Below are 22,892 nucleotides of genomic sequence, written 5' to 3'. Positions count from 1 at the left end.
CCGGGTATACCGTGCATCCGGGTGCAAAATGCCACTAATACTTATATTAAATGACACTAACACTATTTTGAAAATGACACTACTATTATTTTATTTTACAAATGACACTATCATGTTATATAAATAACACTGTCACAAAATGATACTAACACTATATTAAAATGACACTAACATTAAATAACACTATCATGTTATTGAAATGACACTGTACAATCGGATGCACCGTGCACTCAGGTGCAGAGGAGAATTTGTGTTATATAAATCGATAGATTTCGGTCTTTTACTACAAAGAAATATATATAATTGAGTTAAAACAGCCGCTTGATGAACACAGATTTAGAAATATATTATTCTCGTCTATTATCTTTGGATGTGGATCAAAGAGTTACAATAGGATAAGAGTTCATAGGATAACATCGAGAAAATAAATGATATTTTAAGATTTTAATAAATACTTTATTTTAGTATTTTAGGAGTCGAAAAATAAACACGAGAAAATTTTAGTTAGGGTGACTCCAACGTGCCTTTTTCTAGTTTCTTTAAACTTGGAACTACTTCAAACTGACACATGCGGGCCCCTCTTTAACCTTTTTCCATTTTATTTTCTTTTTCCTTTTCTTTTTTTCCGGCGAAATGATAGCTTTTCACCATTTAATTGTTTTTCCTTTTCATTTGTTTAATGCTTTCGCCTAATTGTTTTGTTTTGTTTTTTTTTCTTTTTCTTTTTCTTTTTTTCATTTATTGTTTTGCTTTGTAATTAAAGAATAAATAGCTAATTTCAATTGGATTAATTGATTCAATTGCAATATGTTAAACGGCTAAATTTTAGCAATGTAATTTTAATTATTTATAATTATAAAGTCGATTTAATTTATTATAATTAAAATACAAAATTTTAAATTCTAAATAAAACCAAAATATATAAATATTATATTATTAATAATGCAAATAAAATTAATAAGGAAACATATATATAAATATATAAAGAGAATGTGTATTGTGGTGGGACCCTAAAAAAAATAAGAAATTTGAAATTGATTTATTGTTGGAGCCGGAGGAGATGTTAGAAAAAAATGTAGGTGAGTTTCTAATGCTGATGTGGCATGTGACAATTTAAAAACTAGAAACTAGCTTCATTGTTGGAGGCAACCTTAAGAGATGATAATTTAAGATTTAAATAAATATTTTTTATAAATCGAAATACTATATTTTATAATGCCATTATAATTCGAAATTTAAATGATATTTAATGCGGAGTAATAAATAACACCATCCTTTTCTTGCTTCATCATCGTGCATTCATGCTTCATGTGGAGTTGACTGTTATCATTTTTTCTATATTTATAATAGATTTTCCCATGTGAGTGCTGATCATATCTATTATCTTTTCGCCTCGTTAATGATTAAGTTACATTATAAAAGATTCTAGTGTCTCTCTCTCTCTCTGATCTATTTTGGAACACGAAAGTTTTGTTCAAGAAGAAAAACAGACAAGGAGGCGGCAGAAAGGGATACTGCAAGTAAGTTTTCCGATTCTTTCTTGGATAATATTCTTTCAGAGAAAATGCAAATGCCGACCTCAAAACTCTCTACACTACTAAACTTCACACACAAGCAGTTAGAAAAATTATATTTTAAGCAGATTCATTTGTCCCTTTTGTATTAGAAAATCCGTCCGCCCAATCTATTCGGTTATTTTATGAGCAAGATTCAATCTTTGGTATTCTATTTTTTCTGGGATGACATCAAACCGAATTCTTCATCATTTCAATGGATAATGTTGCAATGATTGTTCAACTAAGTTGTAGTAGTAGTAGTAAGTGTTTGTGTGATTATTATGTCTCTTGACAATTCTGTTTGATTGTTCTTGATATGCAGTCAGGAGTTTTCTTGCAAAAAATCATGTCATCTCTGTCATGGCTAACATCCACCGATTGTTCCATCTCCACTGCTCAATCTTCTGATTCGAGCTCGTTTTCGATGATACTGAGGTGGTTAGAGTTCCTATTTCTGTCACCGTGTACGCAGAGGATTCTGTTTTTGGCCATTGATCTTGTTCTTGTATTAGCCCTTTTAGTACTAGCATTCAAGAGGGTGTACCGTAGATTCCTAGTAGGCCGAGATTCGAGCTCCAACTTTCTTGAAAAACCTCTTCTTGGAGCTGATAGTTGTAGTTTGAGATTGAGAGTCACTCTTTGGTTTAAAGTTACAATTGTTGTGATAACTCTCTTGGCTTTATCCCATGCTGCTGTCTGCGTTTTGGCCTTAAGTCGAGGGGTGAGATCCGAATGGAATGGCGTAGAGGTTTTATTCGACTTATTTCAAGCAATGGCTAATGTAGTGCTTTTGGTTGTCATTGCACATGAGAGAAAATTTGGAGCTGTTTCACATCCATTGCCCCTTAGGATGTATTGGGGCTGCAGCTTTGTGTTTGTTGTTTTGATATTTGCCACGGCTCTCATTCGTGTAGTCTCGAATAAGGATGTTGGTCAAGATATGGAAGTGGATGACATGCTCTCCTTAGTTAGCTTCCCTTTATACAGTTTCTTGTTTATCGTTGCCATCAAGGGATCAACCGGGATTAGGACGGATGATGGAGAAGATGTTGATGGAAACTCGAGACAAGAACTACAAGAATCCTCTTTATCTGATAATTTGAGTGGCTATGCTACGGCTTCCTTGATCTCTCGAGCAATGTGGAACTGGATGAATCCTATCTTGAAGAAAGGGTACATCTCTCCACTGCAGATGGATGATGTACCTTTGCTCCCACCTGATCATCAAGCTGAAAAAATGGCTGAGCTCTTCGAACAGCATTGGCCTAAGCCTAGTGAGAGCTCCAAGAATCCTGTAAGGACGATGCTTCTTAGATGTTTCTGGAAGGATCTCGCCTTCACGGGCTTCCTCTGCGTTGTGCGTTTGGCTGTCATGTACATTGGGCCAGTCTTGATCCAAGGTTTCATCAGTTTCACGTCCGGAGATAGAAGCAACTTGGATCAAGCTTTCCTATTAGTATTTGTACTACTTGTTGCAAAGTCGGTCGAAGTGTTGAGTTCCCATCAGTTCAATTTCCTGTCCCAGAAGCTAGGGATGCTGATCCGCTCGACTCTGATCACTGCTCTGTATCAGAAAGGGCTCAAGCTGTCGAGCTCCTCGAGGCAGGCTCATGGAGTAGGCCAGATTGTGAACTACATGGCTGTTGATTGCCAGCAGCTCTCTGATTTAGTGTATCAGCTGCACACGTTGTGGCTTATGCCGTTTCAAGTTGGAGTCGCGCTGGTGCTGCTGTACATCTATTTAGGAGTATCCGTGGTGGTCTCGTTGGTTGCAGTCGTGGCAGTGATGCTCGTAACTCTTTCAATCACTCACAGAACCAATGCGTTCCAGTTCAACCTGATGATGAGCCGCGATGTGAGGATGAAGGCCACGACCGAGCTGCTCAACAACATGCGCGTGATCAAGTTCCAAGCTTGGGAGGAACACTTCTACAACAAGATTCGATCTGCTAGGGACAAAGAGTACGGTTGGCTCGCTAAATTCATGTATACCATTTCCGGCAACTTGATCTTGCTGTGGAGCGTGCCACTTTGTGTGACTGCCATCACGTTCGGAGCTGCCACATTGCTCCGCGTGCCTCTTGATGCTGCAACAGTTTTCACCGCGACTTCAGTCTTCAAGATCTTGCAGGAGCCGATTCAGAGCTTCCCACAGACGCTCATCTCGGTTTCTCAAGCTGTTGTGTCTTTGGGGAGGCTTGACGGCTACCTGACTAGCCGTGAACTGGAGGGTTGTGTCGAGAAGGGAGAAGGGTGTGGTGGTGAGGTTGCAGTCGAGGTGAGAGAAGGCACATTTTCTTGGGATGATGAAGGGAATGAAGCAGTTCTTGAAGGTTTGAGCTTTGAGGTCAGGAAAGGAGAGCTTGCTGCCATTGTTGGAACTGTTGGATCTGGAAAATCTTCCTTGTTGGCTTCTGTTCTTGGCGAGCTTCGTAAAATCTCAGGAAAGGTCCGAGCTTTTCGCCTCTCTGAAATCGCGTAGCTCTAATCTATAGCCTTTCTTATCAAGATTATGATTATAAACTGTTTCTCGAATTCTATGTGATCCTAATGCACATAGTTTTGGCCTCTATGCAGGTGACAGTTCGTGGGACAACTGCTTATGTCGCACAGACAGCATGGATACAGAACGCGACGATTCAAGAAAACATCTTGTTCGGATCACCAATGGACAGTGAGAGATACAAGAATGTGATAAAGGTCTGCTCTCTGGAGAAGGATTTGGAGATCTTGGATCATGGTGATCAGACGGAGATTGGAGAGCGTGGAATCAACCTCAGCGGCGGCCAGAAGCAACGTATACAGCTTGCTAGAGCGGTGTATCAAGATTGTGACATCTATCTACTTGATGATATATTCAGTGCAGTTGATGCTCACACTGGTGCTGAAATATATAAGGTTTATACAAAAATCTTGATTGAAATTCTTGAAACTTGGCCTTAAAACTTGATTCAATCACACGATTTGTTGGTTTCTAGCACGCCTCAATGCTCGATTTTTTGCAGGAATGTGTGGGAGGAGCTTTGAAGGGAAAAACAGTTCTACTCGTCACACATCAAATCGATTTCCTTCACAATGCTGATCTGATATTGGTAACTATGATTCTTCATTTCCATTTTCCTTGTTTGATTCATTTACTCTTATATATATCTGTGATGATTTTATGTTAAGGTAATGCGAGATGGAAAGATTGTTCAATCCGGAAAGTATGAAGAACTCCGGCAATCCAAACTTGATTTCACCACACTTGCAGAAGCTCACGACACCTCCATGGAGCTAGTCGGAAGCAGCTCAACTGCCTCTTGTGCAGACGACGCACACACACCGGAATCACCCCTTGGAGAAGCGCCTACGTCGCCTAGAACTGAGCCGGGGAAATCCAAGGCCGGCAACAAGCTCATTAAAGATGAAGAGCGAGAAACTGGCCGAGTGAGTCTCCGTGTGTACAAGCAGTACTGCACGGAGGCATACGGATGGTTGGGAGTGTCGGGTGTTGTGATCACCACTTTATTATGGCAGCTGTCTCAGATGTCGAGTGATTACTGGCTCACATACGAAACTTCGGAGGGGCGTAGTTTCGTGGCGTCTCTGTTTGTTGGCGTCTACTCAGGCATAGCTGTTGTTTCGTGCATTGTCGTGGCAGTGAGATCACTGCTCGTCGCGTTCTTGGGGCTCGAAACAGCTCAGAGCTTCTTCCACCAGATACTGGACAGCATTCTGCACGCTCCAATGTCGTTCTTTGACACAACGCCGTCTGGCAGAGTGCTGAGCCGTGTAAGTTTTCCTCTCGTGTGATGCATGTATCGTAACTGCAAGGCCTTCTAAACGATGGCGCCCTCCGTTTTGAACTTGCAGGCGTCGTCTGATCAGACGAATGTTGATGTTCTGATCCCGTTCTTCATGAGCATCACCTTGTTTATACTCATCGCATTGATCGGCTCGTTGGTGGTAATGTGTCAATACACTTGGCCTACAATTTTCCTGATAATCCCACTTGTTTGGCTCAACATATGGTATCAGGTATGCACAACAAAACACATCAACTATGTGTGCATATGTTGGTGTAGTGTGAACTCCAATTTGAGGATGAATTTCCACAACATCGTCTGTATGGTTTGCAGGGCTATTACATCACATCGTCTCGTGAGCTGACGAGGCTCGAGCAGATCACCAAAGCTCCGATCATCCATCATTTCTCGGAGACACTCTCGGGCGCCACAACCATCCGTTGCTTCGCAAAGCAGGATGAGTTCCTTCAAGGGAATCTAGATAGAGTGAACTCCAATCTGAGGATGAATTTCCACAACAATGCATCGAACGAGTGGTTGGGTTTCCGTTTGGAGATGATCGGAAGCCTTCTCCTTTGCATCTCCACCGTTTTCATGATCTTGTTGCCAAGCAGCATCATCCAACCCGGTATTGTACTTCTTCATTAGTCTTCAATAACTTTTGCAAGAGATATCTCACCTCTGATTTCCATTTTTTCCCCCAACAGAATACGTTGGAATGGCTCTCTCGTACGGCCTTCCACTCAATGCTATACTATACTACACTGTCTACCTCGGGTCACTTCTTGAGAACAAAATGGTCTCTGTGGAGAGGATAAAGCAATTCATAAACATTCCATCCGAAGCAGCTTGGACGAAGCTCGACTCTCTGGCCTCTCCCGATTGGCCTGACCGCGGTCAGATTGACATCAAAGACTTGCAGGTACTTCCCATTCTCCCAATACGCAACTACAGCACCACCTTTCAAACTTTTAGGAGTTCTGCCTTATTTGCAACTGGATTAACGGACCATGAGGTAGGTTTTAACGAGGCGTGGCATGTTGATGCGTGCAGGTTAGGTATCGGGACAACACTCCGTTGGTGCTGAAGGGAGTATCTCTGAGCATCAACGGAGGTGAGAAAATCGGCGTAGTTGGTCGAACTGGAAGTGGCAAGTCTACTTTGATCCAAGTCTTCTTTAGGCTTGTGGAGCCTTGTTCTGGGAAAATAATAATTGATGGAGTAAACATATGCAACCTCGGACTGCATCAACTTAGGTCTCGTTTCGGAATCATCCCTCAAGAACCGGTCTTGTTCGAAGGAACCATTAGGAGCAACATTGACCCTCTTGGGTTGCACTCGGACGACGAAATATGGAAGGTATGCATCCATGATCCATCCTTGTTGAAATCTTCAACTATTATTTCAGTTTTTTTTTTCTTTCTAAAATTCATTTTCGTGTGTTTAAATTTCATTTTATAAGTATTTGTTATCTCCAAATAGGATTTATAATCATGTTTTAGGATTTCATTTTCAATTTGTTTGTGCATGATTTATTATTAGGATTGACTATTCTATAATTATGGTAGTACATTTTTTTTAAGTTTGGATTTTCAATTATAAAATGTTAATTCAGATTTATTATGTGGAGTAATTTTTATAGTTATTGACTATTCCCATTTTTCATCTATCAACTTGAAAGTTGAATATTTTGTAGTGATTTGTATATTTGATTGCTGTAGAGCCTTGAACGCTGCCAACTGAAAGATGTCGTCTCAGCAAAACCTGAAAAGCTAGACTCTTCAGGTAATACAGATCAAATTAGTATATGACTATTTTTCGTGAAAAACGAGAATGTAAGTATATAACACAATTGAATACGGTTGTCCATGTGTTATATTGATTTGCTCGTATCAGATTCATGAATTTTAAGTGTTTATTCATGTGTAATTCTCACTATAACCCATCCCTGTTATTTGCGCGTGTGTTTTGAGGCTAACAATGCATTGTCGTTCTCTATTTAGTGACGGACTCCGGCGACAACTGGAGCGTGGGACAACGGCAACTCCTATGCTTGGGGAGAGTTATGCTGAAACGCAGCCGGATTCTCTTCATGGACGAAGCAACGGCGTCCGTTGATTCTCAGACAGACGCCGTCATCCAGCGGATCATTCGCCAAGACTTCTCCGCATGCACCGTCATCACCATCGCGCACAGGATCCCGACCGTCATAGACAGCGATCGTGTTTTGGTCATAGACGACGGTTAGTTTTCGTTATAATAAGCGGATGAGATCCTCAGTTCCAAAATGACAACGACTAGTGTTTCTTAATTTACACATGCATTTGTTTTTGGTGTTTTAACAGGACTGACCAAAGAATTCGACAGTCCATCGAAGCTTCTAGAAAGGCCTTCATTGTTTGGTGCTTTGGTTCAAGAGTATGCTAACAGATCATCTGGATTGTGAGAGTTTGTCATTTTTGGATTCAAGTCTACCGTGGTGTGGTGCGACCTTTAAATTTCTTTTGTTAATATTGTTAATTTATAAAAAAATAAAATAATAGAAAGTGTATATTATTTTTCTCTTTCTTTTTGTTTCTAGAAAAATTTGAAGATCGATTCTGTGTCATACACCATAGTCATTGATGATAGACGTAGATTTCTGTTTCTAAAAGAATTAGAAGATTCGGGGTTAAATTATTGTTTTGATACTATTTATTATCGAAAAAATTATTATAATACTTATAATGAATCATAATTAACATTTATTTGTAGAAAGCTGAAGTTAAAAAAAATCATATACAATATAACATAATTATGGATTTATCAACCTGAATTGTTAATTATTAATTAATATACTTTAAGTTAATATTAAAAAATAATTATATATGCCAATTGAGTATAACAAATTCTAATCAACAAGTGCAAAATTAAACAAAAACACAATAATTGAAATGGAATGAAAAAATGATAAAAATATTATACAAAAGATTGAAAAATGGTACACAATGAGATGCACAGGGCTGTAAACAAATCAAGCCGCTCGCGAACTATTCGGAGCTCGGATCGAAAAAAGCTCGTTCAAGTTCATTTAGAGAAGCTCGATAAATAAACAAATCAAACTTGAGCTTAATAGTATTTGGCTCGTTAGTTCGTGAACATGTTCGTCAAGTGATTCAGCTTGAAAAATATAAATTATTAGTAGATACAACTTAGTATATTTATCCACTAAAATTAATAATAATTGTATTAAATCTCTAATTAATTTTGTTTCTTATAAAAAAATAATTAATATATTTATTATTTTGAATAAAATAATTTATTTTTAAAATAAAATAATCAATATTTTGAATATAAATTTAGAAAGTTCGTATAGACTCGATTAGACTCATGAGCCGCTCGTGAACTTCAAAGTATTCGGTACGTAAAGTTTGGGATTCGTTTCGATACTAAACAAATCAAACTTGACCACACCACTATTCGGTTCGGCTCGATGCAAAATATTTAGATGTCTATAGTCCATACTCAGCCGACAACTAGAGGTTTTTTATACACATGCTTTTTTAATAGCTTTTGTTTTTTAGCTGCTAAATACATGTGGCCTCTCGAAAATCAAGTATAAAAATGGTCATACTTTTGGTTACAAGTAAGTATATTGACTTTACAAATAGATTATCCACAATGTGACTTTTTAATAGTATATTATATTTAGATTTTATAGATATATAGTTCTTCGAATATATGCATCTTTCATAATGGTCACACGCCTATATATTTCGAAAACAATGGGTTTTCTTGAAGAAAATATGGAAAAGAATAAACAAAAAAGCTCATGCATGGCTTCCTGATGACCACTATTACAAATTTACAATCTATAACAAATAAAACGAAATTTCACCACCAACAATTCTTGCAAACTTCTACTCCCTCCGTCCCACGAATCTTGACACGTTTAGTTTCGGCACGAGAATTAAAGAGTTGTAAATTAGTATTTTAAGTGTGTAGTTAATAAAGTATAAAAGTGATAAAGTAAGAGAGAGAAAATAATAAAAATGATAAAGTATGAGAGAGAAGATAATAAAAGTGATAAAGTAAGATATAGATATTACCTTATTTAGAAATGTGTCAAGGTTCGTGGCACGGTCCAAAAAAAAATATGTGTCAAGATTCGTGGGACGAAGGAAGTAACTATTAACAAAATTATAAATTTAGATTTCAAACTTGTATGGCATCAAACACTTCATGAATCGAACAAGTCATATCGAATTACCATAACGTGGTCCATTATGTATTTACGTTTGATTCACTAATAAGCAATTTGAAATTTGTGTGTGATTGCATAATTTTTAAATATTTTTTAATGAATTTTTCTTTTTAAATTTAAATACAAGAACTTAGTGTTTATTTGATTTTTCTCATGGCAAACAATTCTGATCAAATTGAAATTAATGTATCTGCCAAATATGCCAACATAAGTGAATCGACCTATTCTCAAAATGACACATCGATTACTTAATCTAAATATCATCGTGTTAAATGAAAAATATATTTGGAATTATTTTAATTTCATAAAAAAATGACATTGTTTTCTGCTTAAGAATAGGACGTCGTTTCATCCTTAGCAATTGTATTGACACACGTACATCATATAAGTAATACTAATATGTAATGTATAAGTCAGGTCAATTTCAATTTGATTGAAATTGTTCGCCGTGAAAAAATTAAATAAAATAAAATTTGTATATTTAAACTCAAAAGAAAAATTAAGATAAAATTAAAAATACTGAAAATACATATATTTACGCACAAATAATTGTTTCTTCCCAAAGAAAAGGGGAAAAAGTTCTAAAACACTACTCTAAAACTCTATATGTTTCTATTTTCTTAAAAAAAAAAAAATGACTATATATTTTCTACAAATATTAGGAAAGACTTCAATCTCAAAAGAAATTATCAGTCACGTTTATAATTCCAATTCGCCTTTGGCAGCTATTTCCATAGCACAATCCTTCGTCGATTGCTTTCAAATTCTCGAAAAATAGTTGCTCGCCAACCAACTCTCCGTCGGAAACCCCAATTCGCCTTGATTTTCCGATCAATTTCATCTCCTGCATACCCTTTTGCCCAAATTGAGAAACCCCACGCCAGTTTTACTGCAAAATTCCGAACATGTCGAAAATTCAATGGTTAGGGTTTTCGCCTGAGTAGTTGCTTGGATAATGGGGGCTCTAACCAGCAACAGGAAGCGAGGAGACGATTACTTCAAAAACCTTACGTCTCCGACCCCGTTTGACCAATCGTACGGCCACATTTCGAAAAAACCGAAGCTTTCAGCTTCTATGAGTCAAACTACGGCGGAGACTAATCGTGCGGCGGCGTCGAATTCGGTTGTTGCCAGAATTGCTCAGTATCCAGATAGGAAATTGGGGCTTCCGAGAGTAGTTCACGCCCCAGTTAGGCATAGATTGGGAAGTTTTTCTTCTGCTAAGAATACTGTTTCTTCTGCTAGTTCTAGGGAATCCCCACCTAATACAATGGGGAAATATAATTTTTTTTCGCGGCAATTAGAAAGACTTAAGGATTCAGCATTCAGATCTTTGAGGTACGTTCCGTGGAAACAGAAGGAGAAGGAGAAGGAGGTGATTGAGCTTGATAGCAGCGACAGCGAGGAACAGGATCGTGATGCCATCTCTAATGATTCTAGCATAGAAGAAGTGGAGATTGTGGATTCCGTGGGGAGAAGGAGGAAGGGGGGAGAAGGAGCTGTGGAGAAAGAAGTGCGATCTTTAGATTCTTCGGTGGTTACAGATGTTAGCAATGCGGTTGCAAGGGTTCATGATATGGAGAAGAATGGACTATCGTTATCGGACCCGATGGCTGATGATTCGGGGAGACCACCGTATAAGAGCTTGTATGATAGTACAAAGAAAAGAGATTTTATTATTGCCAACATAAATTTTGATATAGATTTACAGGAAAAGCGGGTTCAAAGGCTGCAGTTATTGCGGCCTCCAAAGAAAGAAGAGCCTATTAAGAAGGTGGCTTTGGTTTCACTGTTCTATCCTTTGTGCATTTGCATTTTTAGTCACGTGTTTTTAATTTGGTTGCATTTTTTGTAGGATGTGGCTGAGGAATGCTTTGTGCCTCTTACTGATGAGGAAAAGACTGAGGTTTCTCGTGCCTTGTCTAATTCTCACAGGTTGTTAATCCTCTTCGATTGAACTGGATGTCTGTGATGTACTTTTTTTGCTTGCATCTTATCTATGTTCAACATTTGCAGGAGAAAAGTTTTGGCCGCCCATGCGAATTCTGGCATTGATGTTACTGGAGAAAAATTACAGTGTTTGAGGCCTGGAGCATGGCTTAATGATGAGGTGATTTTTTTTTTCTGTATTTGTTTTGCATTAATTTCATAAGATTTGGTGGAGATACTGAATCTTTCGTGGGGAGGTTGTGAATAAAGATATTCTTGTTTTGCAGGTCATTAATGTGTATCTTGAATTGTTGAAAGAAAGGGAAAAAAGGGTGCCAGAGAAGTTTCTCAAGTGCCATTTCTTTAATACCTTCTTCTACAAGAAGGTGTTTTCATTGCTCAAAGATCCATTCTTTGTCACCATAAAACACTTACTGCCCCTAACATTTAGAAGTGCACTTCTAAGTCTAATTGTCTAAAGCTTTGTATTGTCACTTGGTGCTTTCTCAGCTTATTAGTAGTCGGGCTGGCTACAATTTTCAATCAGTTCGAAGATGGACTACACAGAAAAAGCTCGGATATAGTCTTTTAGAGTGTGACAAAGTATGTTTCTGGGAATTTAAATTTCATTATAAGCTTTTCTTTGTCAAAGTCTCCAGTTATCCCTTTGAATTTAGTCATTCTGATGATGTGCTTGATTTTCTTAGATTTTTGTGCCTATCCACAAAGAAATCCATTGGTGTCTGGCAGTTATCAACAAAAAGGATGAAAAATTTCAGTATCTTGATTCACTCGGAGGTCGTGATAATCAAGTTCTGAATGCACTGGTATGCTTAATTCCTTGTTAATCTGGCCGAACTTCGTGATTTCTTTATTTTAGTTTAGTGTATTTCAGCTTATCTACTTAAGTTCAGTACTGTGCACTTTGTGCTAGATCTATTATCCATGCATACAAAGGATATTGTTTGCTCTCTTGTATGAGTTGTATCTAATAATAATCTCTGTGCTATCACTGTCAAAATAGCTTTGACATTTTGTAAGTAGTAATTTGGGAAAAATAAGAAGAGAAAGTAGGAAGGAGGCAGAATGGGCAAATGAATTAATTGATGCATGAAAGGTGGCAATTGGCAAAAATATGGGAGTTGCAAAATTGAAGTTTGGTTGTTGCATTTCTTGATTATGTTTCATGAAAGCTATTATGCATATTTGTGTTTTCTCATTATTTATATGTTACTCCCTCTGTCCCAGTTATAACGTCCCAAAAAAAATATTGGGGGCACGCAAATTAAGAAAATGTAGATAAAGTAAATTATGAGAGAGATTAAGAGAGTAGTGAAAAAGTAAGAGAGATAAAATAAATGAGGAGAGAAATAGAGAGAGTAGATAAAGTAATTTATTTCCTTTTTGGGTCGAGACATTATAAATGGGATGTCCCAGAAAGGAAATTGCGACATTATAAATGGGACGGAGGGAATTCTTATTAACAAAATCAGATATTCTGTATAAATTTATTCACTGTATCAATTATTAAGAAATCTTGCAATCTTAATTTCACTCGTCGCTCTCCCCCATTGTTTTATTTAGTCAGGAATCATCTCCTTTTTTTTTTCTTTTTTTTTCCGGTAGTACTTGTAAGATCCAACTATCAATCAAATTTGCTGAAAAAATCATCTATTCATTTTCATCATTATTTTGGAGTAATAAGGTTCAGTTGATCTCTGAAGATTGCATCCCATGTTTACGTGACATTTAGAGTTACATAATGCGATTTGTCCATAATTGTTGCTGGTTTCTGTAGTTGTTTGCTATTGCATGACCCTTTGAGGTTCTAAATGTAGGCCAAGTATTTTGTGGATGAGGTGAAGGACAAGTGTGGAAAGGATATCAATCTGAACTCATGGGAGAAAGAATTTGTCACAGAACTTCCGGAGCAGTTAAATGGGTAACTTGTGAAACCTTCCAAGTTCCAAGTATCTTAGTTTTTGTGCTTGTGAATGTGAAGAGTTGAATGTTATATTGATAAATGAAAGAACGAGATGATTTTACTGAATTAATGTGAGTTGAACTAGCTGTTGAGTTCATCTGTCTGAAACGTAGTCCTCCCTTGTCCCCGTATCAATTAATATGCTCAGATATCTGTTATTCTGTTTTTTTCATTATCAATATTTTGACTATATTTTGCATGGTGTAGTGAGACTGCTAAGATATTTGATTGGTGAATGTGCAGTAGAAATGGCAAGGGGTAAAAGCTTTGCTTTATAAAATTCTGGAACTTTGTGGATGCACAGATAACGAAAAAAGATTAATTTTTTCTTAGTTGATGAATCATGTAAAAGTTATTTCTTCTTTTAATTATGATAAATTACCCCTTGGACAGGTTTGATTGTGGCATGTTCATGATTAAGTATGCTGACTTCTATAGCAGGGATATTGGACTCTGCTTTAGCCAGGTAAAACTTTCAGTGTAGCTTGTCAAAAAGGCTCTGTACTTGTTTGCTATTCATCTTATTCGTGTCTGACATCCGCCTAGCATCTTCAAATTGGACTTTCATGAGATCCATTTTCTAGAAGTAAGCTTAGTATTGTTTACCCTTGTTTTAAAAAGTGTTTTCTCGTCCCATTATAGATAAACAACATAAAATTCATTATATTTCCTTCATTTGCTCGGCCACTGTGTAGTAGTAGTTCACCTTGATTTTTGTGTGGAAACGTACTTGGTTTACTAAGCATAGTGTCCTCTATGATTGAACTTCCTCGAGGAATGAGTAGAGTGCTTGCTCGCCTCATTATGGCATGTCCCTTCTTGGATGGGAGTGGGAACATTTGGCATTAAAGAATAACTGATGTCTTCTATACTTCGAAAACAATTATTCTATCATTTTTCCATTTTTAAGCTTAATTCAGTTTTTTTTTTACAATAGGATGATATGCCTTATTTTAGGCAGAGGACAGCCAAGGAGATTTTGAGATTGAAAGCAGACTGATTAACAGAGAGATCTGATTTTTTTTTGCCTATACTAATCATCGGTTGATGAAAAATGTTAAGAGATTGGATGTCATATTATAAGACGTGCTTTCAGTATAATACAAAGATGGGTTTTGTATCGCGGTGATCCATTGCAAGTTCAACTCTGCAGTTACTGGAGTTGCCAGCCTTGTTCCTCACTCTTGCTTGTAAGATTCAGCAGAAGCACAGAAACTGTACATGAATACGAGTGCTGAGCAACACCGGCTGATGGTCACCTGGTTGATTATGAAAAGATATGATTCGACACGGTTTTTATATATCCTGTGATGTGTTCATAGTAATTTTGCAGTCTAGCTATCAGAATTTTTTTTCAAATTTTTTTGGGGGTAAAGTCTCTAAAATGTGTTTGTCAGGTGTTTTTGTTTACTCAAAATGTGACTATTTGAAACTGATGCGGTTAATAGAGATTTTTGGTTTACTATTTGCATGACTTGCCTCTTGAGTTTTGAATTTTTAATTCTGTATTGTTAAGAAAAATGTGTAAATTGATTAAACTGTGGTAAGATTTATATTTTTTCAAGGGCTAATTTTTGTTATTTATGAAACTGAGCTGCTTGCAATGGAATGGTCCAAAGTGGAAAGTAAGTCGCGAATAATGTGACGGAGGGACGGAGGGAGTACTATTTTTGCGGTGGATAAATTCCAATGAACCGAGTACTGTGCAACGTAAAAATGCACCATTGTGGAAAATCCAATAATTGAAATTTTGAAGATTGCTGATGAAACATCAAATTACAACAGATGGATTGAAAAGAAACAACGAAACACAGAGCAAAACACATACATTATAAGAAAAGGAGGATACATTTCCGAAAGAATTTCATTATACACATTGAATTCATTAATGATCTAAGCCAAGCTTACATCACAGCAAGTTCAGACACTCATCTGTTGAAGCTCAGAAAAAATGCGAAAGTGCGATGTCCACAAAATCACAACATTCAGACTAGAGATGTCGAAACCTCAAGAAATCAGAAAATGTACAAATCCCCAAAGAGAAAGAAAAGGCTTCCCCAATTTTGTCGACGCAGCAAATTTGCTTCGCATTAGATGTGCGATTGCAGCAAATACATTTCAAACTGAGATGTGATGACAAAATGCCGAAGTATCGTTAGTTTCCCAGGTTTCACAATATTCTCTTTCAACAATTTCTTAGCATATTTATCTAAGTCGCTTTCTTCTGCTTCACAAATACAAACTTCAACTCGGGCGATTCGTATGTATAATTGACAGTAAAAGTAGGCTATAATCGGTACAATAAACAAGAACGAACGTAACGTAAGTTTCACGGGTCACTCTCCGGTAAGTGTTGCTTCAGCGGGGTACCCTTTTTCGACTCAGTATTTCCTGCTCCCTTAGCCGGTGCTGGAACCTGGCGAGGCGAGCTTGAAGGCTGACGAGGCTAGCTGCTTTGCGTGATAGCACGAAACTCAGTTGTGTCACATAGTTGTCGATATGGGAGCCTGGCTGATCCACTTCCGCTAATAGTTTCATTTCCTGCCACAGAAAGCAAACAAAGTCTCACTATCTTGATATCACTGCTTAAAAACAGAAATTTTTCTAATAGAAATTTGAAACTCAAAAGAATGAAGGTTGATATCAAGTAAACAAGAAAATATAAAGAACGGCTATTACTTCACGAACTATCTCCATAGTATCTTCAATCTCCTTGCGGTGGGCTGCAATGAGGGCCTCTTCTTCCTACATTCACAAAATATTTAGCAACGTGATCAAAAGATGAGTTTATAGATGTTTCAGGTAAGATCCTCCTCGTGTATTGAGAAGAGGGTTTAGAACCGACCTCAAGTATCTCATTGATACTGCCATCACGGGGCTGCTCAGGTTCGCTCTGCTTAGCAACAGGGGCATTTGCATTAGAGGTGTTCGCATTTTGTTGCTTATAACTAGTGGGCGACATTATATCCATATTGTCATAATCCCTTCTTAGTCCATGCCCCTGCTTTTCGAGCCTATCCTCCCTGTAAGCTTTTTGCCGAGGTGGAGATACTTTCTGCACCTTCTCTTCTACATCAGTCGAACTCTGAGTGTATCCAGCAGAAGATGTCTTCTGACTTGTAGAGGCCCTCAAAGAATTTTTAACATCAAACCGTTCCTTTTCCATACCAACAGCAGCCATTCCGCTCTCATCACGGCCATTTAAGTTGAAATTGGAAGAGAAACTAGAAGGCGGTTTCTCTTCCTCAGTAGAAAAATTGAAAGATGAAGTTTCCTTCTCCGAAACTCTTCTACTTGTATCCATTGCTTTAGATTCTTGATGCTGCTCATAAAAATCCTCTGCCTCAGCAGCAGCAGCAGCGGCAGATGAAGTTGTAGCTGATGAAGGTTCCTTGGCGCTTGATGGCAATGAACTAGATTGATCCTTCCTCGGGTTCCCACTTTTTGAAAGACTTTTAACCCTGTCGGATGACAACTATTTGTTAGCTTACCATGTAAAAAGCACATCAGGGTCACACTGAAAAAAAGATAAATGACCGGGGTTAAAAAATCTCACCTATCGGCATATCTCAAAGTATTGAGAGTATGCTCGCATGAACCAGCATTTGGAGAAATGCAAGAGATCATAACAGTCCTTGAGTTGCCCACAAAGGAATCACGAAGAACCTCGGTAAGCTTGCTTCCTCGGAATGGGATGTGAATCTGGTCATTGTCAAGAGCACGAATGCATTCCTTGAGTGCCAGTAAACTTTTGTTGATTTCTGCACCTTCAATCCTGTACAGAAACAATGATATATAGCATCTGGCCATCTGATCTGAATAAAGATTTATTACCGAATCCAAAAATTACCAGATGATCATCTTAAAAAGAAATTTCCTACGAAACAAATGTCAGTGAAAATGTAGGGCTATCAAATTAACTAGACATGCAACAAGTCAAAAACACTCACCAAAGGAACATCAGAGATAATGTAAAATGAGTAATCCAACGGTGAAAATGGAAAAATATTCACTTTGCAGACATAAACAAGTGCATGTAAGAAAGCACAGAAGCACCTGCCAATAACAGAAGAAATTAATACCGTGTTTGTCGATCGTTATCCGTAGTATCAGCACCCCTTTCACTACCAGCAAGATCAATAAAAGAAATCTTGCCAACAACCTTCCCAACCCTGGATTCATTTGCATCATTATTGTAATTATTCCTCCTAGATTCTTTCACCTCAGGGTGCTTCTTCACAACCAGTTGCAGAATAGCATGGGATCTCGAGGACTCCTCATTAGCACCCGTAGAGCCGGTGCTTCTCGAGGAATTTCCCCTCTCAATATATTCTTTTACAATAGCCACATCAGAGACTTCAAACTCCTGCAGTCCAACAATGCAGACTTGTTGTCTGCCATCTTCTCTCATGCAGAGTTTCCTACATAAGAAGAATTCAAATTTAATCAAAATTTTATTTTAAGAAAGTCAACTAATGATGATAGATTTTGCATACTTGGTGATCATTTTCTTAATTCATTTTTTTGGATATTAAGAGGCTAAAAAGCTAACTTCACCAAGGTTCATTTCTCAACTACAGTTAATTTAGGAATGAGATTCTCAGATATTAATTTAAAAAGATTCACTACTTCAATACAAGGGATACCAAGTAAGAATATTAACTTCCTATCGCTCAGAAGATCGTAAAGTTTTCCTCCATATATCTCAAAATAGCTCAGCCAGAGCTTGAATCTTTGATTACGATAAACTGGCTGATGCAGCAATCTCACAAGGTCTTCTGCTGCTCTAAGAGGTAATGGCTGCATGGTGTATGTCTTGCCACTTCCTGGTAAAAAGGGGGACAAAGATTTGTTATCTACCAGTATTTAAAGGATCTAACTTACAGAAACAGATAAACATACAACAGAGCAGACATAAAGATATTCGGAGAGTTCAGTTTGTCCACAATTAGAAAGCCATCAATGATTTTGTCACGAAAAGATCCTCTTACTGTCTCCCTCTATCACGAAAAGATTTCATGACTATATAGATCTAAAACCTGTTTCTATGCTTGGTTTCATTTGGCGAGCACATTCTCAAATCTCTTTTGTCATCTTACTGTCCAATCATCATATAGATTCAAATATATATAAATGATTGCATACACGAATCATTACTAGCAGAAATAATATATAGTTAATATTTCATTCATTTTCTACTTTTCTTAATACACACATATAGATCTTTTCTAATAATTATCTTGATGTCACAGAGTATAAAATTGCTGCAAGAGCTTGACGCAAAATGGACCCTCCGTGAATAAGACATCTTAGGACAATATAGTAGTCTGTAATTGGTTCATCCAAACATATTTCTTATGAATTATGATTATACATCAAAGCATTCTTTCCTAACTCAACCAAACAAATCTTCCTTCCCCCTAGCCCACTAAAAGAGCATTTCCTAATGTTTCATCCAAAACAATAAAAGTAACAGCTGGAGCCTGTTGGACCTTCGCCAGTTTCATAATTTTGAAACCTTTAGCAGCTTTGTTGGCATGTAGTTGAAACAAAGACAATACTAGATGACCTTTAAGTGAAACATGTCCAATTACATTCTGAATCCTCCACATGCACCAATTATCAATGGCAATGGATTTCACACTAAAACCATTTTCCTACGATCAATTATTATTCAGATGCATCAATAATGATGCAATATTATGAAAAGCATTATTACATTATCTGCTTGAGATTATAGAGCTCAATATGATTTGAGATGGTCTTATGAACAGCAGTAAAAAAATACAGTATGACTTGCATAAAAAAAAAATGTGATTAAGCTAGACTGCAACCAGATGAATGTCTAAACAGTGTGCAAATGGATAAAATGGCTAGACAATCACACAAAAGGTATCACCAAGTTGTATAGATGCATTCCTAGGTCTGTGAGAATACACACACCTGTCTGACCATATGCAAAACATGTTGCTTTGGTACGTTGAAAAATGATAGGAATTATTGGCTCGACAGTCTTACGGTATACCTGCTCAGACATATAAGAAGAATCTTAGTGAGAACATATACAAGAACAATATTTTTTAACCAATCCCCACCCAGTCCTTTGCCTCCTATCCCATCTCTGTGACAGCACCCCGAGATAATGAGGGAAAATTATGCGTAATGAAGAAGGGTGTGGAAAACCACAAAAGCCATTTTACTTCTTACCTCTGACTGAAGGCAAAATATCAGAGCAACAATTAAAACTAACATCACATATAGTGGATGTAACCAATTTTCATCCCAACTCCCAGCAAGAGTTTTCATCCAAGAATGTATTATTACCTCATCATTTGACACTTGCTCATCCAGGACAGCATCAAAACAAAACTCGTGCTTCTCTACATATGCAGTCAGGTCAACCTTCATCATAACTCTCAAAAATGAGTTGACAATGTCAAAAAAGTAGAATTAAGAAAAGAAAAAAACAATAAACCCAGGACACTAACTAACCAGCATCAACACATCAAGAAAACTATAATAATGTAATGAGATGCCAAAAACATTTCCAAACCTTCAACTTGGGTTCATGGACTGTTAAATAGGCATCATCATAAACAGCCACAACATCATCCTCTTTGCGAGCAAGTTCCTTCTTGTTTAATGGCCTCTTACGAACCTAAAAATAAAAGTTGACTTGATTGTTAGTGCAGTTATTGCACCAAATAGCACAATTGCAGGTAATTCAAAATAACCAGGGAGACTCAGCATACCACAACTTTAATCTTAGCCACATTATTTTCCCTTGTGCTCAATTCTTTTTCATTAAAAGGCCCAACAGGGGCTTCTGCATCCATTGGTCCCCTTTGCTGCCTGTTGGCTACCCCAACAATATCAGTTTCAAAGGCTTTGGTCACAGCAGGCATGAAAGGAGATGGCTCAAATGGCTCTGAGATAACATGCTGAAAATAAATAAATGAAATTGTTCACTATTAAGTAGATATTTCTAGTTACAACTGGAAGAATAAAATTTTCAAAGTCAATAGTAGGTGTAGCATACATCAGATAAGAGCTCTGTGTCGTCCATAGAATGTAAGTCCAAAAGTCCAGCTCCAAAATCCCCCCTGAACTCAGGAGAGTAATAACCCTCTGTTGGAGTAAATGCACCTGAGCCCTGGGCAGTTGGGGTTGGGGTATAAGGCTCCGAAACAGTTTCACCATTGAAGTTGAGATTCCTCATTAATTTGGAGAGCCTCTGTCTCTCTTCTGCAGATTGCGGTCCGTAGCCCTTCATACACCACCAGACCTCCCAATTAATCATAAACACAAGCCCAATGTACACAAATGTTATAAATAAATTATTAACACAATCCCAGAAGCATCCTTAACAATAAGGAGTGATGGTGGTATCGTATGGTTTTAATCGACACTGAAATTCATCCAAAATTCTATAAAGCAACTTAAGCACATGGTGCCAGTAATCCCAGAAACATGTTTTAAGCAACTGATGCCTAAGCTCCTAAATCCATATCCACGCACTTATGGGGGGAAAACCATAGCTCAATCAAAGATAGGCAAACATTTTCAAGGAAATAATCTTCACCTGCATCAGGAGGTTAGGGAGCAGGCGGTGATCGACTGCATTGGACGACATTGGAGAGGCCAGATGCTGCAATCCAGCAGACTGCAGCCACCGCGCCATCACCGCATCCCCCGCATCTCCGCCGGACACCCCTGGTCCGGCATTATCATAGAGAGCGGTGGCCGCCGCCGCGCTGCTCTGCTGCATCTGGCCAGCAACGTGGCGCATCGATCTCTTTTGCGGAGCCAATTTTCAAGATCTAATTTTCCACACTTCAAGCAAACAAACACAACAAAATTTCAGAAATCAATAACAATCGATGATCCAACCACAAAATCATTACCAAGAAAACGAATTTAACAACAAAACGACACAAAATTCAGAAATCATACGAAGAGGGGGGAAATCGGAACAAAAGGCAACACATCAACGCGCTCCGCACCAGCAAAACCGCAATCCAATTCCAATCCCCTTAATTCGGGCACAAAAATTCCTGAATTCCCAACGTCTATATTGATATCCTACACAGATCATCACCGAAACAAAACCAGAGCAAAAGTGCATTTCAATCAGAATTACATAAAATTCAAGCAATGCGATGGCATAAACAAATCCGTAGCATCCTACCTGAAACAAAATCAATAGAACATGAAATGCAGGCAGATCTGAGAGTTCTATTAAAAAACAGAAAAACAAATAATTTTGGGCGAAATTTTCCGCAGATTTCTGAGATTGCTTGAGGGAGTGGAACGGAGCGTCAGATATATGATGATTATTTATATGTATATATGTATATCTACATTGATGTGTATTTCCAAGTTTTGCTTTTACTTTGTTGGCGGAGAAATTATTCATCATTGCATTTTATGGATATTATATACACAGATATACGTATATGAGTTTGTATGTATACAATTATACCTGCTAAAAGTGTATCTCACAAAAATGGGTGGTGAATTTTTTTGAAATAAACGATTAATAAACGGCTCATTTTGGGAATTAATTATCGGACATTTATGCCCTTTGATAGATTACTGTCGATTTTAAGCAATGGATAAATCATTTTATATTATAATATGTAATATGTAGTATGTAATAACTAGGTGATTAAGCTTCATTAATTATCACATTTATTTTGAGCTTATTTTAGACACCCAAATGATCTCGACCTCTCCAAAATAATAATAATAATAATAATAATAATAACAAATTTATGGTAAGTATTTAAAGCGTATTGCCTATTCTCTTCAAATTAAATAAATAATCATAATTAATTGGATGATTACCAAAAAGAAAACTATACATTAATTCAGATTTTATTTAGCGCCCAAACTAACTGGTTTATATAAAAAAAAAAAAAAAACTATTCTACACCATTTTATTTATTTTAGATAAATTATATTGTTACTTGTAAATGGGTATCTTTTTGGGGTATGATACGTTTGTGTATATATACCACAATAAAAATACTATTATCGATAAATTATCGTTGAATTGTTATCTAGGGTTGAAATAGGCAAGCTACTCGACAAAACTACTAGTATACGAACTATCTAATGTGTTTGCCAAATAAATTTTAATATGCATATAGGTCAAATTTAAACCTTTAAAAACGAAAATGAATCATGATACGTAGATCTATTTATTATGATAACCTAATTTGCTTACACAGTATATATTATGTTTAAAAAATCATAAATGTGTACACCCTTTGTTCTTTAAATCCAATAACTTTAAATCTAAAGAAATCCTTGTATTCCATCCAAAAACAAGAAGAAAGAAAAGATAATATATGTGGAGTATTATTTTTAGAAAAATGTGAAGTTTAAAT

At 37.1% G+C, this 22,892-nt stretch overlaps 3 protein-coding genes across 4 annotated transcripts; 2 read left to right on the top strand and 1 right to left on the bottom strand.

The window, feature by feature from the left end:
* Positions 1-1,323: 1,323 nt before the first annotated feature.
* On the top strand, positions 1,324-7,908 carry LOC130991755 (ABC transporter C family member 4-like). Its single transcript, XM_057916135.1, has 12 exons — positions 1,324-1,520; positions 1,879-4,005; positions 4,134-4,454; positions 4,562-4,648; positions 4,728-5,330; positions 5,412-5,576; positions 5,678-5,972; positions 6,052-6,266; positions 6,398-6,703; positions 7,066-7,129; positions 7,348-7,587; positions 7,690-7,908. Exons 2-12 carry the CDS (start codon positions 1,903-1,905, stop codon positions 7,788-7,790), a joined length of 4,500 nt encoding a protein of 1,499 aa, XP_057772118.1. The 5' UTR covers positions 1,324-1,520; positions 1,879-1,902; the 3' UTR covers positions 7,791-7,908.
* A 2,312-nt stretch (positions 7,909-10,220) lies between these two features.
* Positions 10,221-14,971, top strand: LOC130991825 (ubiquitin-like-specific protease ESD4). 2 transcript variants are annotated; one of them, XM_057916233.1, is made up of 9 exons: positions 10,221-11,361; positions 11,443-11,522; positions 11,604-11,697; positions 11,804-11,902; positions 12,027-12,119; positions 12,224-12,343; positions 13,355-13,458; positions 13,894-13,966; positions 14,654-14,971. In XM_057916233.1, the coding sequence occupies exons 1-9, from the start codon at positions 10,543-10,545 to the stop codon at positions 14,723-14,725; spliced, it is 1,554 nt and encodes a 517-aa protein (XP_057772216.1). In that variant the 5' UTR covers positions 10,221-10,542; the 3' UTR covers positions 14,726-14,971. The 2 variants fall into 2 exon arrangements, with proteins under 2 accessions (XP_057772216.1, XP_057772217.1); XM_057916234.1 differs by having other exon boundaries at positions 14,438-14,971.
* Positions 14,972-15,631: 660 nt separating this feature from the next.
* On the bottom strand, positions 15,632-21,936 carry LOC130991780 (kinesin-like protein KIN-13A). Its single transcript, XM_057916175.1, has 14 exons — positions 21,689-21,936; positions 21,454-21,582; positions 21,083-21,333; positions 20,540-20,767; positions 20,253-20,441; positions 20,054-20,158; positions 19,825-19,902; positions 19,444-19,525; positions 18,164-18,326; positions 17,583-17,921; positions 17,057-17,275; positions 16,346-16,961; positions 16,180-16,245; positions 15,632-16,041 (listed from the first exon to the last, which is right to left on the bottom strand). The coding sequence occupies exons 3-14, from the start codon at positions 21,287-21,289 to the stop codon at positions 15,859-15,861; spliced, it is 2,475 nt and encodes an 824-aa protein (XP_057772158.1). The 5' UTR covers positions 21,290-21,333; positions 21,454-21,582; positions 21,689-21,936; the 3' UTR covers positions 15,632-15,858.
* Between the last annotated feature and the right edge of the window lie 956 nt (positions 21,937-22,892).

Source organism: Salvia miltiorrhiza, chromosome 7 (assembly GCF_028751815.1).
Source record: "Salvia miltiorrhiza cultivar Shanhuang (shh) chromosome 7, IMPLAD_Smil_shh, whole genome shotgun sequence".
NCBI lineage: Eukaryota > Viridiplantae > Streptophyta > Magnoliopsida > Lamiales > Lamiaceae > Salvia > Salvia miltiorrhiza.
The sequence above is the reverse complement of the archived record's forward strand: the minus strand, read 5'-3'. Positions and strand labels throughout refer to the sequence as shown.